The following is an 18,498-nucleotide window of genomic DNA, read 5'->3' as shown; positions in this document are numbered from 1 at the left end:
ACATAAATAGCACATTAAATTTTAACAAAAAAACTAAACAAATACCGGTACTGATGCTTTAGGTGGAGATTAGTAGAACAGTACTCATTATTCTTTAAAATAGACTGCTTGAAATTAACAAAGTTGAAAAAATAACTAAAAATAATGATACATGACATCATGATAAAACAAGTTTTTACCAAAACAATAAAAATTTGCATTAATGCTGAAATTGAACATAATGGCAAAATATATAAAAATATGGTATATCTCAACATTACAAAAAATACATAACAAGAAATGTCAGAGGAGTCAATGATGGTCAAATAATTAAATACTGGACATAAAAAATACTGGTAAAAGGAAGACAAAACTACGAAAAAAATCAAATATTGATATAAATATATATATATCCACCAGTATTAATAAGGCACTTAAATGTTTAATATTTTTGCACCACATCGAAATGCATTGTGACGATGTCAATAAAATTTAAACAGACATTACTATGATAACAATTTGAAACCTGAAGTCAATCCCATCATTAAAAAAATTGATAGAGAACAAAAGTATATAAAGTTTTTAAAGTAAACTTAAAATCATAAATTTAAATAGTGAGCCTTATTTGCTAAACTTGAGCATGTGGTCCTTCAGGTGATGTAAACACCAAACAAAAATTAAAGTCATCTTATGACTGCTAAATTAGAACAAGGCCTCTAACAATGTTCATTATTATAGTCATTATATAACTGTCCGATATGACTGCTAAATTAGTACAAGGCCTCTAACAATGTTCATTATTATAGTCATTATATAACTGTCCGATATGACTGCTAAATTAGTACAAGGCCTCTAACAATGTTCATTATTATAGTCATTATATAACTGTCCGATATGACTGCTAAATTAGTACAAGGCCTCTAACAATGTTCATTATTATAGTCATTATATAACTGTCCGATATGACTGCTAAATTAGTACAAGGCCTCTAACAATGTTCATTATTATAGTCATTATATAACTGTCCGATATGACTGCTAAATTAGTACAAGGCCTCTAACAATGTTCATAATTATAGTCATTAAATGACTTTCAGATATGTCTGCTAATTACAACGAGGTCTTTAACAATGATATGAATATTATTATACATATTATATAACACATTATTATACCCATTATATAACTATCAGATATCGTCTTACTGAAATGCTACAATTATTTTATAAATATATATTTCTGCATTATATCTATGATGTTAACTCTATAAACAAACAATTCATGTTAGACATTCTTCCTAACTTATACACTACAAAAATATCATATAGAATATAAGAATAGTTAAAACATTTGAAAGACAGCATCATTTGCATCTTTACTATACAATTACATGATCATATCTTGCAATGTAGGCCTAATAGTTGCATACCTTTGTATACGTTAAATTAACAAGAACATAGTATCTAATATAAATTTACTAGGGCATTTCACTCTATAAACATTCGAAATACAGAAATGACATTTATTTGACAAATTATCATTCTATAAACTTGCTATTCATATTTATATGATTGAATGAATTAGGCCATTATTTAGAACTGTCTTTTCACATATTACCAATAAATCAGGAAAATCCTGAAGTAGATTTACTAGATGAAAGTAGAGGATTTCTAATTATACTTATCTGTGATCATATATGTGAAGAACAGAGTATTATATAGTAAGTGTATCAAATCAGTCGAAATTATCAAAAATTAAAATCATCTTTTCATTTCATTGTCTCCATTACTGAAAGTTTGGGAGTCATTATTAACTTCTGATTTTGGCCTGGTACTTCCAAAATATAACCCAATTCCTACTTTTCTTATATAATGTGACTTCAAGTTTAAGACATTTTGCAGTCTCTGACTTCCAACTTTTGTAACTAAATGGAAGCCCTAGTCTATATAAGCCCTAGCCCTAGTCTATTCTAATAAGCTATCATTAACAGAAACAATACTGATGTATCGTTGTTATTTTTCTGTTGATCAATAATCTATACACCTTTGAAAATGACGACAAAAAATGGTTAGAAAGTATAATGCAAAGGACATAAATGAACAGGGCACAACATATTTGTATGAACAGAACATATATGAAAGTAAATTATACACAAGAAATTAGGAGTATATATCGATATATCCATGTATAACTGATATTTGTCTCTATTTTAATGTATCTGTTACTAAATTGATGAATCTCCATCTTTTTCCCAGTAATGTATTCCCACCTCGTCCTATGTTACCTTTTAATGTTATACACTGTTTTTTATCATGATCTCTAAGCACAGGTGTTAAAATATTTCCTCATGAAAATTGAACGCTAATGTTTACATTCTCTTTGTTATCTCGCAAATGATACTGTCAGCAGTAACTCGTTCTGTAAATATACAAATTAATTTTTGATTACAATGCCTTAAAATTACAAATGTTCTGCATAGCAATGTATATAAAGAGCTATTACTCTAACAAGAGGACAACAATGTTCATTCAATGAATGCCAAATTTAGATTTCAAACACTGAAATTTACAAATGGAACATATTTGAAAGACTGACTCTAAGATAGTAGGATAATAATTATTGCTCATCATTGTGAACATAAAGTGGATGACTGACAGACCTGAAATGGAATCCCACTGTATGGGACCATGTCTTAATGCTGTATACCAAATATCAATTTCCTGCCATTCACCATTAATGTCTAAATTTAACTAAGTCAGTAAATACGAAGTTGATGAGCGACAGACCTGAACTTGAATCCTTCTGTAGGGGACCATGTCTTAATGCTGTATACCAAATATCAAGAGGCTGTGATAAATAGTTGCTGAGAAAACTGTTATGAAAATATTTTCCCCTCCCGCCTGTGCAACCCGGCCAAAAATCAAACACTGGTTGTCGATACAGACGGGAATATCTAGCTATCAGGTAACTGTTTAGGGTAAACTCGGCAAAGCATCGTTACCGCTTACCCTCAAGCTAGATATTCCGGTCTGCCAGTGCCACAAGCAGCCAGTGTAAGATTCTTATAGCATGCTACATGCCAGAGATGTAAGATAAAGCAGCTCAAAGCTATGGAATAATGAACAAAAAAAAGGTTTGAAACTGTTCTTGCTGTTTCATAATAATGTTTCATGCCAATTTTGATGGGGCCATGACTTGAACATTCTTGGTAAAGATTTATAAGATGATGTTTCAGGAAAAATATCAATTGCCCATGGGATCTAAAAGAAGAGGTTTTTGAAGGTTTACTATAACATATCAAGAAAACCAATGACTTCCTGTTCAATATTGGTATGTAACCAAAGCACTTATTAATGTTTGACACACAATAAAAATGATTTACCTCCAGTTCTAAGTAGTCTCCGTATACCATCTACAACGTCTCCTCTTGTAAATCCAAGACCAATAACTGTTGTCCCAATACTAGAGCCTACAAGAGCTTGTACAATATCATCAACCTGTAATGTAAAAACAACATCTAAAAGGAAACAATAAATAAATGCAGATCTTCAATTAGATGTTGTTAAATAAAAATATATTTAAAGTTGTGGCAATATTTAACAAGAAAGCCATGAAATTGCTCAGCTGAAATAAAAACTCCCTAGGACAAGGAACAAGTAATAATATTGTAAACTATAAACAAAAGGAGATATAAAATCTAAACTTAACCTTATATCACAAAGTTCATATTTGTATTTGAAATAGTGCATGTGTAAAAACATTACTGTTTTGCTATTGCTAAAGGCCTCAACAGACGGTAGGATTTAGTTGTAAAGCACTAATTAGAGATAAGATGTACAATTTTCAAAGCTATACAACACTTGCATTCAGACGGTAATTCTACACTGTAAGAATCATCTGAGGTATCCCCTAAAAAGGAGGATCCCTTTACATTGAACCTTTACATACTTTACTCACTAAATACTTTTTTCACCATGAGTAATGATTGAAACGCCTCCATTTAAAAAATATATATTTTTAATGTGAAGCCTGACCGAGACTCAAACCTGGGACCCTCGGAATACCGTACTGCGGCTCTGCTGACTAAGCTATCTGGCCGCCTACAAACTACCTCCCCTCCCCTAATTAGAGAACAATTCAATACCGTGACAATCATTTTCGGAATAATTTGGGATTTGAACATAACACAACTTTGGGTCTCCTGAAGAGTTTTTCAACATCATTTTTACCCCATCTTACTACTATGTTTACCTTTTAGCCCTAATTGTTCTGTAATTTCATTCATTACACCCATTATCAGGAGATAATTTGGTTATCTGTTACCTGTCATTGTGGGAGGTATGTAAAAATCGGTACGAATAGAACATGTATTATCCCTTACATCTAGACATAAGGTTTCCGAAATCAAGAAATAGTAGCCTTTACACATTAAGATTTGTCTGTACATCTTAGTTTTAATTGGTGTTGTACTTCAAAATCCTACCGTCTGTTGAGGCCTTAAGGGAAACAACAGTTCCAAAAGATGTTTACATATCAGGAAATTCAATGAACCACTGGGGGCCAATTTTGACCCCAGAACTTTTATTTGAATAAACTTGGTAGACACCCATTAGAAGATGTTTCATGCTTAATATCTAGGCACTAGCTATTTGGGTTTTTTAAAAGAAGATTTTTTTCCCACTATATACATATAAGGAAAACCAACAACCCCCGTGCCCTGCCAATTTTGACCCTAGGGCTTTTATTTGAACAAATTTGGTAGACAATCACTAGAAAATGTTTCATCCCTAATATCTAACCTGTAAAAGAAGATTTTTAAAGTTTTTACTACAGTCCAACCCCGATTATTCGAATTGCTGGGGACTGAAAATTTACTTCGAATAATCGATGGGTTCGAATAATCGATTTCAATCCGAATACGGTGATAGACAAAAACTACTGCACTTTGGCTAATTATAGCAAAACTCCCGTTTGCAACACATTTGTTTCCAGCAATTAATCAAGAAAAATAAATATTCATGAAAAGATTAGTAAAACAATTTTTTTACTGATATTGAAGACATAAATACTTGCATTTTATTCTACAATAATGTATCGTTTCGTAAAACTCCTTCATTATGACCGTGTGGTCACTATGACAGTGTTTAAAGCTAAATTCTGGTATATTCAGTTAGAGTAATGGTTTTCATGTAGCGTTACAATTAATGAAAATGAAACAAATGTTTTAGATGTTTTGACAAATGCACACATAGAGAATTCATGAAAATTATCGCTGTCAACTTTAATCAATAACCGTAAAAACCGACACGGTGCATTATTTTTAATTCTCGGTAATTAAGCGCAATTATCACGATTGTCAAAATACACGCATGGCTGTTGGAAATTTTTCTCAAGTCGAACGGTCAGCGAATGGATCTGCACCAATTAGTCTTGCTTTGAATAATAGGTGTGAAATTCTTTCATAATTATATAATCGGGACCGAAATTTTACTTCGAAAAATAGTAGGTATTCGGATAATGCATTTTGAATAATACGTTAAACTTTGTATTTTTATTAATTTATATAGAGATAAAAGCCGATCTACTTCGGATAATGCCAGGTATTGAATAAAGGGTCGTCGAATAACCGGGTGTCGGACTATATATACATTTAAGAATCAATGACCTCCCCCCACCCAGTCAGGGCCAATTTTGACCCCAGGGCTCTTATTTGAACAAACTTGGTGGACACCCATAAATAGATGTTTAATGCTTAATATCAAAGCTCTAGCTCCTTGGGATTTTTAAAAAAAGATTGTAAGATTATTAAACTTAATATACACATAAGGAAAATCAATGACCCACTAGGACAGGGCCAATTTTGACCCCAGGGCTTTTATTTGAACAAACTTTGTAGACACTCACAACAAGATGTTTCATGCTTTATATCTAAGCTCTAGCTATTTGGAATTTTTAAAAGAAATTTTTGTAAAGTTTTTCCTACATACATATAAGGAAAACCAATGACTCCCCCCCACCCCCCTCCCCTGACCCGGCCGGGCCAATTTTTACCTAAGGACTTTTATTTGAACAAACTTAGTAGACACTCACTAGAAAATGTTTCATGCTTAATAAATAAGCTCTATTTAGATTTTTTAAAAGAAGTTTATTTAAGTTTTTCCTATATACTGTATTACTGGTTATTTCTGCAGATAGCTCATTTCTGCAAAATTTTGCGCGTCCCTTCCAACCGCAGAAATTAAATTCGCAAATATTTCGTAGTTTTATATTCAATTTACCCAGTTAAATGTCACCTTAGTTTACCTGTTCAATTAATCAATACACAAATCAAATTGAAATTCTTTATGTTCTACCAAATTTCACTGACAAGCTTCAGCCCATGGATTTATCTGTGTAAAAAAATTGTAAAAGATAAGCTTAAATCAAAGTTTCAATCCTGGTATGCTAAATGTATTTCTAAGAAACGGGCTAAAGCTGAATGTGCTATCGACAGTCTCAAGCCTGTTGACATGAGAACCTCTGGGACACAGTGGATACATGAGGTACACATGGACATTAAAGGAGACAGAAAGTTAATTTATAAAGGTTTTGAAACAGCAAGTATTGCCCAAAGTCTGAGCTACAAATTTAAGATTTTACTATACATTTTTAACATTCTGCTTTTAACTTGTTTTTTTAAATGCACTATAATGGATATATTTTATCATATGAAATACATACTTTTTATACTTGACACTCCTAAAAATTTAATAGAAAAATGCACAAATTAAATTTTATAAACGATTTTTATGAAAAACACAGAAATTAAATTTGCAAAATTAATATACCCATTTTCAGTCCCAAAACGCAAAAATTTGCACCTGCAGAAATAACCAGTTATACGGTACATATAAGGAAAAATCAATAACCCCCAATATCCCATCCCCCTGGCCGGGCAATTTTGACACAAAGACTTTTATTTGAACAAACTTGGTAGACACTCACTAGAAGATGTTTCATGCAATATATCTAAGCTCTAGCTATTTGGATTTTTTAAAAGAAGATCATTGAAGTTTTTCCTATATACATATATTGAAAACCAATGACACCCCAGGGCAGGGCCAATTTTGACCCAAGGGCTTTTATTTAAACGAAATTAGTAGACATCCACTTGAAGATGTCTCACGCGAAATGTCTTAGCTCTAGCACTTTGGATTTTTTAAAAGAAGATTATTTAAGTTTATTCTTTCGGTTGCCATGGCAACCAGAGTTCTGCATGGAATCAAATTCTTAGAACAATTTTTAAAGGTGACCACTTGTGCAGTTGGCTTTGTGGTTTATGAGGAGATGTTGTTTAAAGTAAAAGTTTACGGACGGACAACTGAAGAACAGATGCTGGACGAATTGTGATCACAAGAGCACCGAGGTGATTTTTAAGGCACAGCGGTTAGATTTGGAAATTAAAGCACAGCAGGACCATGATGCTTAAAGCCCCTGGGAAAGGCTTGCTTTGGGTTTTTGGTTTTTTTTTAAAGTTTTTACTATAAACACATTAGGAAAATCAATAACCCCATTTAGGGCGCCAATTTTGGCCCCAGGGTTTTACTTGAACAAATTTGGCCGACCCCAACTAGAGGATGTTTTACGCTAAATATCTAAGCTCTAGCTCTTTGGGTTATTTGAAAGAAGATTTTTAAAGTTTTTACCTTATACATTTAAGGAAAATGAATGACTACCGTGGGGGGGGGAGAGAGAGAGCCAATTTCAACCCAATGGCTTTTATTTCAACAAGAGTTCCGTAAACCCGTAAAATTTTACTTTAAACATCTCCTCATAAACCACTAATTCAATTTCATCCAAACTTCACAGGAATGTCACCTTTAAAAATTGTTTCCATGCAGAACTTTGGTTGCCACGGCATGTTCTAAGTCAACATATCTCACACATCTTCGACTTACTCTTGTAACTCTATCCCTTTCACTTTGAGAACTTGGTAGATCAGCTGAAGTACCAGTAGCTCCTGTCATAACTGTAAAAGTATAAAGAAAGTAAAATTATTTTAATAGGACCATCCTTAAAAAAATGTTTGTTTGCAGTAACCCGACCCAGAATTTTAAAGGTGGGTAGGTAGGTTGATTTTTTTTTATTGAAGTGTACTCCCAAATAAACATGGAATTTCAAAATGCTGGACAATATATGCTTTGATAATCTGGTAACAATTAATAAATTGATAACAAAATTCTAATTTAATAAGACCTACATTTTGTTTCTTCTACTAACCTTTAACAGAACAAAACAAGAACCGGTTGAACCGGGTGATGCTCCCCGAGAAGGTTCTGGACACAGGAAAGTATAAAAAAAATGAACAAAGGGCAATAACTCCAAAATTAGACCAGGCTTTGTTAAGGTTCTTGAAGCGTTGCAGTTCTATCCAATTATATCTAGCTACCTACAAAGTTTCATGTTGATATCTCTAATAGTTTTAAAGTAATGTCCAGGACAAAAGTCAAAAAGTAAAAATAAACAAAGGGCAATTACTTCAAAATAAGGCAAGGCAGAGTAATGATTCTTAAGCACTGCACTTCCACCCAATGAGACCTATCTATCTACAAAGTTTCATGTTGATATCTCTTATAATTTTAGAGTAATGTCCCAGACAAAGTTCAAAGTGTCAAAATGAACAAAAGGCAATAACTCCAAAAGTAGGCAAGACAGTGTTACAGTTCTTGTGCACTGCAAACTTACTCAATGAGATCTATCTACCTACAAAGTTTCATGTTGATATCTCTTATACATTAAGGTAGACCATGGGTAATGCATTACCTCCACTTTGAAGAGTATTCAAATAGGCTAGAATCGCTTGTAAACTACATTGAAATTGAGGGGCGTGGGTTCAAACCCCAGAAGGGGCAACTTTTTTTTTCTTTCTTTTTTTTCTTTTTAACATTTTTTATGTATCTCTTTGATCCCTTATGGAAGAAAAAAAGTTTGATTTTAATTATATAATTATTTTAGGTATTTTTTTGGTTAAATAATGCCAAAATTTATAACAAATATGATACCAGATATTTTCAAAGTTCGATAAAATAAAAACTACACGGTAAAAGTATTTTATATTTCGCATGATCAACTAATATACCTTTGAAAAAATTTAGGCAAAGTTTGAAAACAGACCCTCATTTCGATAAATTTTAGGGATATTTTGAATAAGGCATTTTAGATAGGGAAATGGTAAAATTAGTGTTAAAAGTGGGTGGGGTAGGGTTACATTTTTATACATTTTAAGAACATTTTGTTTAGAACCAAACATTTTGGTTGTGTAATGTGTTACTTGAATGTTATTATTTGTTTCTTAACAATGAGCAATAGAAAAACATTTTTTATAATGATGATATTACAGATTATTTACAGTTTCCTCATTTCTGAAAATAAGCCCTTCAAATGGCAAGGTCTTAGTTCAGAAATATATCCATAACTCATAAACCACACGGTAAATTTTATTTAAATTTTGCATACAGGTGACCTTGAAGACATATAACTGTCCTATGTTGTCAATTTTACAGTTCTTTATGGTGCCCATTACCCATGGTCTACCTTAAGAAATATGTCCCGGACAAAGTTCAAAGTGTAAAAATAAACAAAGGGGGATAATTCAAAAATTAGGCAAGGCAGAGTTAAGGTTCTTGTGCACTGCACACCTACTCAATGAGATCTATCTACCTACAAAGCTTCATGTTGATACCTCTTATACTTTTAGAGTTATGTCCCGGACAAAGTTCAAAGTGTAAAATAAACAAAGGGGGATAATTCTAAAATTAGACAAGGCAGAGTTAAGGTTCTTGTGCACTGCATACCTACTCAATGAGATCTATCTACCTACAAAGTTTCATGTTGATACCTCTTATACTTTTAGAGTTATGTCCTGGACAAATTTCAAAGTGTAAAATAAACAAAGGGGGATAATTCAAAAATTAGGCAAGGCAGAGTTAAGGTTCTTGTGCACTGCACACCTACTCAATGAGATCTATCTACCTACAAAGTTTCATGTTGATACCTCTTATACTTTTAGAGTTATGTCCCGGACAAAGTTCAAAGTGTAAAATAAACAAAGGGGGATAATTCAAAAATAAGGCAAGGCAGAGTTACGGTTCTTGTGCACTGCACTTTTACTCAATGAGATATATCTACCTACAAAGTTTCATGTTGATACCTCTTATACATTTAGAGTTATGTCCCGGACAAATTTCAAAGTGTAAAATAAACAAAGGGGGGTAATTCAAAAATTAGGCAAGGCAGAGTTACGGTTCTTGTGCACTGCACACCTACTTAATGAGATCTATCTACCTACAAAGTTTCATGTTGATACCTCTTATACTTTTAGAGTTATGTCCCGGACAAAGTTCAAAGTGTAAAATAAACAAAGGGGGATAATTCAAAAATTAGGCAAGGCAGAGTTACGGTTCTTGTGCACTGCACACTTCCTTAATGAGATCTATCTACCTACAAAGTTTCATGTTGGTACCTCTTGTTGTTTCAAAGTTATGTCCCGGACAAGAAAAGGGGACGGACGGACGGACGGAAAGACGAACGGACGGACGGACAAGGCGGCGACTATATGCTCCCCCGAAATTTTTTCGGGGAGCATAACAAAGCACAAGGCATAATTTTCTGATTCAAATTTTTTTTTTTTATCCAGACCATGAAAAAATATTTTGAGTGGGGGCAAATTTTGTGAGTATGTCGCGTTACTGCAAACAAACATTTTTTTAAGGATGGCCTAGCCGTTTATAACTCTGTTGACTTTTTAGCAAATAAGAATTAGAATGGCTTGATTTGCATTACAACTGTCTAGTTGTTATAAATTATTTAATTTAGTACTAGCAGTCAAAGACTACATTTCTACATGATAAAACATAACTTTAGGTAATATTAGATTAAACTAAAGAGAAGATAAATATATGTTTATTCTTAGATAAGTATATGATACAAAAGATTAATAATTCACAGAGGACAATTAACCAGACAAATCTGTAACATCTTTGAATAATGACCTCCACTTTGAACCCTCAAGATATGCTGTAAATTTTATGTGAATACTTTTAATAGTTATAAAGATTGATGTTGCTGGGGAAAAAAATGGACCAGAATTTTCGTAATTCAAAAATGGCCATAATTCAGTCAAAATTCCTGTCAGAATTATAGGCTTTGGATAGTGACCTCTGGTTATGATCCCAAAGACTTGTACAAATGTATTAAGTTTCAATACCTTCAGCAAGACTTGATCCCAGAATTTTCTGAATAAAAAGGGCTATAATTCAAAGTCTATGCTAACGTAATGGGCCTTGACCTTGACCTCAATGATCTCAAAGTGATGTACATTAAGCTTCATGTGAATATCTTCATCAAAATTTGTTTATACACTTGAAACTACTTTAAAAATTCTGGCACATGGCAAATATCAGAAGAGTAGCCAACATTAGCATTTTGTAAGCAAAGAATTTAAGAGCAAAAAAAAAGAATATTTACAACAATCTGCCTGTAATGTTGCTGATCCTTGAACAGTAGTGGCAGGAGCACCAGATTTTGTTGTCTGAAAAAAAAATATATATATATATCAAAAGCTCACTATCAATTTTAACTTATAATCAATCAGGATCCTATTCTGTAAACATATTAAATTCATACACCATACAGGCCTACCATGACAAAAAAATGGTACCAATTTAACTAATTTAACAACTTTCTGTTAGCAGCTAATTATGCATCAATTGCACAATATACAATGTGTATCATAGGCACTAAAAAATCAGGCAGTGAATTTGAAAGACAGTTTGACAGGCTATCAAAATTAAGTGGTAATATTAAATAGTTTATGCTTTTATTAAGTTGCCAAGACAGTACTTACACTAGTAACTTGCTTTATTTTATGCTTTTCAGTGGATTACTGATTTATCCGTGAAAATTATATTTGATAATTTCACAGTGAAAATTATCAAAATATAATTTCACTTTTTTCAATGACGAAACTACTTTTTTAAGATTTTCCCCATGTGGTACCTCAATTCTATTTTTACTGACAATTCTGACAATATCAGGCTGTTAAAAAAATAGCAAAGCTGAAATAATTAAATAACATAAATGTCAAAAGTAATAAAGAGAGAAAACTTACTTCTATTCCTTCAAATTCCAATCACAAAATTTCGTCTCTAAATTTTTTTGTTTCGTTTTTACAGTCTGAAAAATACATTCCTTCCCCATGCAAAACTGCTCTTGATGACATTTGGGCATATTAAAGTATCCTACCAGCAATAACTGCCGTATGCTTTATGAAAAATTGAAAAGCATTGACAGCTATCACTCGTAAAATAAGTAAATCAACCCAGCGTTCCTTACAATGCCTTAGCAAGATTCCAAGTTTTCCATTTTCCTAGCTCCTTTTCTGAATGTTTTCACTTCTGCCAACACTTATTTTTTGTCTGTTACAATCCTCAAATAAGTTTTCTTTCTTTTAAAAAGGTGTATGACTAACAAATCCAATTATATCCTTCTGTATCTTACACAATTATTTTCCTCCCATGAAATACACGACTTTAAAAATGGCTGCCGTTTACATTTTACAAAGCCAGGTCTAATATAAATTCGCAGTAAGTAACAGAAATATGGATGGATGGTTGGACTTTTTCTCCTACAAGAATTGTTTTGTTTTATTATCAAAACAAGCGATCATTCATATTTTTTAATAAAATGAATAAATATCACATTCATTTAACCTCCATTGGCGGACTTATTTTTCAGCTCAAGACTTCTGTCTTTGTTTTTAATGAGAAATTCCCTCTAAATGGGGCTCTCAATGGGGGAAACAGATTTTAATATCAACGTTAAAATTATGGAAATTTCGTTTTAACTTGTTTTAAAGCATAAAATAAAAAGAAAATTTGTCTGTTTGTTGTGTAAGATGTAATTTTATTTCATCTCGTGAACTTTAAAAACAGTATTCTCACTCGTGGCTACGCCACTCGTGAGAATACTGTTTTTAAAGCCCACTCGATGAAATAAAATTTCATCTTACACACAAACAAACAAATATCCTCTATATATTTACCTTTGCCAAGTGTTCTGTTGTTGATTGATCCTGACGTGGATTAGACTCTTGATTTTCCATTTGCACAGCATCTGCATTTCTTGGAATGCTATTGTTTCCATCCATTCTTTGATGCTCAACTAGGTTTGGCCATGGAAGGAATCGTTGAGTTTCATTGTTAATTGTTCCGGAGGGAACAATATTTGAAAAAGGTCTACGTATCTGTTGAGCATATGTACATACTCCCTGCTGTTGGTAATGGCTTCCTGAGACACATAAACTATCATGGTTTCCTTGCATAACTTGCACATGATGTGCAAGGTTAATTCCATAGATAGCCATTGAAATGTTATGAGCTAAATTACAGATATGTCTATGCCTTTCCAGGAAGACATTCAAATGTCTGTCTCCAAGACGTAGATGATACTGCTGTAATGAGCGTCCACAGAAAGCACAAATTATATCTGAATTATTGTTACAGAAAAACCCTTCTCTGGCTAATAAAATACTGATACCTCTTTCTAGATCAACTCTCAAGCAGAATGTACCAAATCTGTAAGCTTCTTCCCTTGCTTCTGCTGGTATAAATGAAACACTTATTCTTACTGCCCAAAGATCAATGATAGGTTTTGTTGGATGGATGTATCCATAAAGAATTGATGCACGTTTGTCAATTTTCTCTAAACACTTGGTGTTCCCTTTGAAAAACGAAAACATTAAATATCTCATTCTTAAATAAACGTATTTATGATCTTTTTCAGACTCATTTACAGTAAGCTCCAAAATTTCATCTGAATCTCGACCTTTCAAGGCATCCATTTCAGATTCTTCCACATTGCCATTCATTTGCTCCACATGGCTGTCATTCTCACCCTTCAATATGGAACATACAGGCTGACAGCATTGAAATGAAGTATTACCTTCAGAATGTTCCAAGTTCCTGGATACATGACCAGTCTCTTCCTGTTGCTTGGACTGGCTACGAGGGCAAACACCTGTTGCACCGAACTCAACCTGGTGGACCCCTAAAGCATTAAAATCTTCATTATTTATATCACCACCACCACTGCATTCTTTTACACTTGGACTTTCTAAATGATTTAGAGGTCTTTCAGTTTGCTGCTCTAGTGTAATTTTACTTTCCTCAAGTTCTTTAGAGTTCCTATTTTGGCCCTCATTACTTAAATTCATTTCACTAGTCTTTCCAGTTTTATCCATGACTTAAGGATTGTATTTTATACTGAAGAGTATATGAAACTGATGTATTTTCCACAACGGAGAGCAAGACAAATAAAGAAAGACAGCAAAAATCTTGTCACAGAATCATCTAACATTCTGATGCATGGGTTTCCTTTTCCTTTACGCATTATAAGTCTATCTTTCTGTATGTTGCTTTGGGTATATGTAAGGTCTTTTAACCTGAAAATGTAAATTAATACATAAAAAAATATGAAATTATCTAGTTTATGTGAATTTAACAAGTACATATACAATAAGATCCACTGCCTAGTGGAACCCTCTTTTTAGCTCGACTTTTTCATAAATCTTAGATAATAGCCAAACATGTCAAGATTACTAGTAATCCTCATTTTCTTGTACAAAATATAACTCAAATTTGACATTTACAGTCAATGTCTGTAAAATGTCAAGGTAACATTTGAGGAAGACCTATCACTGAAACCTATGGTCCCTAGGATGGTGCAAATTTTGACACCAGAGGCAAACTTTGAACAAGTTTTGAGGACTTATAGATGATATCATTTACCAAATATCAAAGCTCTAAGCCTTCATATATCTTCTGAAAATAAGATTTTTTTCCTACACAATGTTTCATGTTAAGCCTCTGTTAATTCAGAAAAGATGATATTTAAAGATTCTACTATATACTTATAAGGAAAATCAATGACCCTGTGGGGCAAGGTCAATTTTGTTCCCAGGGCTATGATATTTTAAGAAAATAATATATCCCAAACAGTGATTTTATCGCTCAATAACATCACTGTTTGGAGTTCGGATGCGAGGAATTATATCACGAGGGCGTAGCCCGAGTGATATAATGAATGCGCATCCGAACGACAAACAGTGATGTTATCAAGCGATAAAATCACTGATTTTGGATATATTATTTCGATTCTAACACGACATTAACAAATAAAAGTTGCGGTACTTGATAGTTAAGCAAAATTGGCGCCTGATTTGTTTCCGAACTTATTTTCAGCGCGTCGGATTTTTAGTGGTTACGGCACGTGTGTAATGACTACGTCACATGTCTAAATATAGAAAGTCAAACTGTGCATCTGTTGCATAATAACACACACTTTCTGTTCTTCTATGTTCAATAGGGAAAAATGCGGGTCGTGTTAGAATATCAATTTTTGTAGAGTTTCATTAGATGATGCTTTACACAAAATATCTTAGCTCTAGGCCTTGTACTTTCAAAAAGAGTTTTAAAGATTTCATTTCAAAATTTATTTTAGCCTTTTGACCCAGATGTTCAATGGAGCAGAACCATTGACCAGTTTTAGTAGAGCTTCATGCTAGGAACAACCCAGGTATTTCATTAAATTTATCCCAATGGTATATAGGCCCCTGGGCGAAGGCCAATTTTAAACCAGGGGCTTTTATTTGAAACAAACTTGGTAGACACCAATTAGAAAATGTTTCATGATAAATATCTAAGCTTTAGCTCTTTGGGGTTTTAATAAGAAGGTTATTTAAGTTTTTACTACATGTAGTAGGGAAAACAATGCCCCCCCCCCCCCACCTGGGAGGGGCCAATTTTGACCCCAGGGCTTTTATTTCAACAAACTTGGTTAACACTCACTAGAAGATATTTCATGCTTAGTATCTAAACTCTAGCTCTTTGGGTTTTTTGAAAGAAGATTTTTTAAGGTTTTGCAATATACATGAACCTAGGGCAGAGCCAATTTTGACCCCTGGACTTTTATTTGAACAAAGTTGGTAGACACTCAGTTGAAAATGTTTCATGCCAAATATTAATGTTCTAGCTTTTTGGGTTTTTTAAAAGATTTTTTTCAACTTTTTTTCCTTCGGTTGACATGGCAATCACAGTTCTGTATGAAATTGAATTCTTTGAACCACTTTTAACAGGGTTCTCGGGGACGCTTATTTCGTCGTCCCGGTACGCATGTTTATTACAGCTGGACGCAAATATTTCAGAGCAAGGATTCCATGTACGCTTAATTTTGCCTGGGACGCATAAACATTACCGATTGTTTACAACCGCAAATACACAAATGCGTCAGCGCGTGTCAGTCTATAGGTAGGCGGTCCTATGCACATCGACCCGTGAAGCGATTAGCCAATCAGTGATAACGCTTCCGATCATTGTCACGCATAGTGATCTAAATGTATACACTCGCTGTATAGTACATGTAATTACCAGATATAACACGAGGTGATAATTTTATATCTTTTGATAATCAGGTTTGAATTGGAAAATTAAGCAATTTTACCGAAAAAGGATAAGATTATCGACTAATTTAGCCGCAAGTTTAAAAGACTGTTTTCTTAAATTAAATAATGAGTGTGAATTTTGAATGATTGTGCCGAATATTTTCGGCATTTTCTACGCACGAATTTTGCTTTAGTTTAATTCTTGCAAAAACTTTTATAAGAGTCATTAAGAATTTAAGAATATTGTGCCGAAATGGCCAGGCAAGCACACAACACCAAAATACACATACGCTTTTTCGGTTATATTTTAGATTCTAACCCCCGAATATTGGTCCGAACATCGGCGATTTCATGTTCGCGCAGAAAACCCTAAAAATTCGCAAAAATTATCGTCCAAGCCAAAACATGCGAATGAATTGTTCCTTTAATATTTAATCAACATTAAATCTTTAAATATCGATCTTCAATTTGCCCCTTTTTAAAGATATTTGCTAAAATAATTGTCGATCGGATGAATCTCTTACACACTGTGTGAAGCTGTACACGATTTTCCTATTCATTCCGCTAAACGCTGCCTATATACATTTACGTTGTTTTTTTACAAATATAACTTTTTGTCTTTAGAGTGGACTTATTTAACCAGAAATAAAATTTAATTTGGATATAAAAGTGGGAAAAAAAAACAACAAAAAACGATTTCCATGTGTTGATGCATTATAATAAGATAATTTCATAATAAATATTAACAACAAAACAATAATTATACTATGTAGGCTTCAGAGTTTCTTTTGAATAACTATAAACTTTGGAAGTCTTTTGAAGATTCAAAATATCAGCAATGCTATTGTGAGCATTGAATGACTAATCTGTAAACATATTAATTGCGACGCGCTTTTGGACTCCAACTTTTTCAGGGTTGGGAGTCCATGGACTCCATGTTTTAAAGTCCTAGTGAGAACCCTGTTTTAAAGGTAACCACTAAAGATACATTCCTGTGAAGCTTGGATGAAATTGGCTAAGTGGTTTATCAGGAGAAAAGTAAAAAAAAAAGTTTAAAGTCTAAAGTAAAAGTTTACTGATGGACGTTAGACGAATTGTGATCAAAAAAGCTCACCTTGTCATTTTGTGACATGTGAGCTTACAAATTTTTTTACTATACACATATAAGAAAATTCAATGACCCCCGAGGCGGGGCAAATTTTAACCCAAGGGCCCTTATTTGAACAAACTTGGTAGACACCAATTAGAAGATGTTTCATGCTTAATATCTTAGTTCTAGCTCTTTGGGGTTTTTAAAGGAAGATTTTTTAAAGTTTTTACTATATACATAAGACCCTCTAGGGCGGGCCATTTTTTCCCCCCCGGGCTTTTATTTGAACAAACTTGGAAGACACCCACTAGAGGATGTTTCATGCTTAATATCTAAGCTCTAGCTATTTGGGTTTTTTTCTAAAGAAGATTTTTTAAGTTTTTACAAATAAGGAAAATCAAGGACCCCCCACCTCACTCCCCGGGTGGGTGGGCAGGGCCAGTTTTGACCCCAGGGCATTTATTTGAACAAACTTGGTAGACACTAACTATATAATGTTTCATGCCAAATATTTAAGCTTTAGCTCTTTTGGTTTTATTAAAGAAGATATTTTAACTTTTTTCTTTCTGTTGCCATGGCAACCTGAGTTCTGCTTGTAATTAAATTTTCAAAGTTGACTACCAATGGAACATTCCTATGAAGTTTGGATGAAATTGGCTTGGTGGTTTATGAAGAGATGTCGTTTACAGTAAAAGTTTACTGACAGACAGATGCCGGATGGACGCCGGATGTAAAGCGATCACAAAAGCTCATTATGTCACTTTGTGACAGTCGTGAGCTACAAAAGTAAATAAATAAAACATTTTCACATTTCATTATTTTCAGTTTGCATAATTATATCTGTCCTTTTTAGTCATACAATATTGGCTAATAATTTAAACACAAGCTATTTGAAAACGTGCAACAACTATTTCATGGCATAAGCCTCTTGACAGTTAAATACATTAAAAAAA

General features: G+C 33.2%; 1 protein-coding gene across 1 annotated transcript; it reads right to left on the bottom strand.

The window, feature by feature from the left end:
- Nucleotides 1–489: 489 nt before the first annotated feature.
- LOC132735931 (uncharacterized) lies at nt 490–14,456 on the bottom strand. Its single transcript, XM_060722973.1, has 5 exons — nt 13,060–14,456; nt 11,484–11,547; nt 7,916–7,986; nt 3,361–3,475; nt 490–2,396 (listed from the first exon to the last, which is right to left on the bottom strand). Exons 1-5 carry the CDS (start codon nt 14,254–14,256, stop codon nt 2,347–2,349), a joined length of 1,497 nt encoding a protein of 498 aa, XP_060578956.1. The 5' UTR covers nt 14,257–14,456; the 3' UTR covers nt 490–2,346.
- Nucleotides 14,457–18,498: the final 4,042 nt, after the last annotated feature.

The sequence above is a fragment of the Ruditapes philippinarum genome, unplaced genomic scaffold (assembly GCF_026571515.1).
Source record: "Ruditapes philippinarum isolate M1 unplaced genomic scaffold, ASM2657151v2 ctg16265_1_1_1_1, whole genome shotgun sequence".
NCBI classification, from domain to species: Eukaryota; Metazoa; Mollusca; class Bivalvia; order Venerida; family Veneridae; genus Ruditapes; species Ruditapes philippinarum.
Note: the sequence above shows the minus strand (reverse complement) of the source record. Positions and strands in the feature narration are given on the sequence as shown.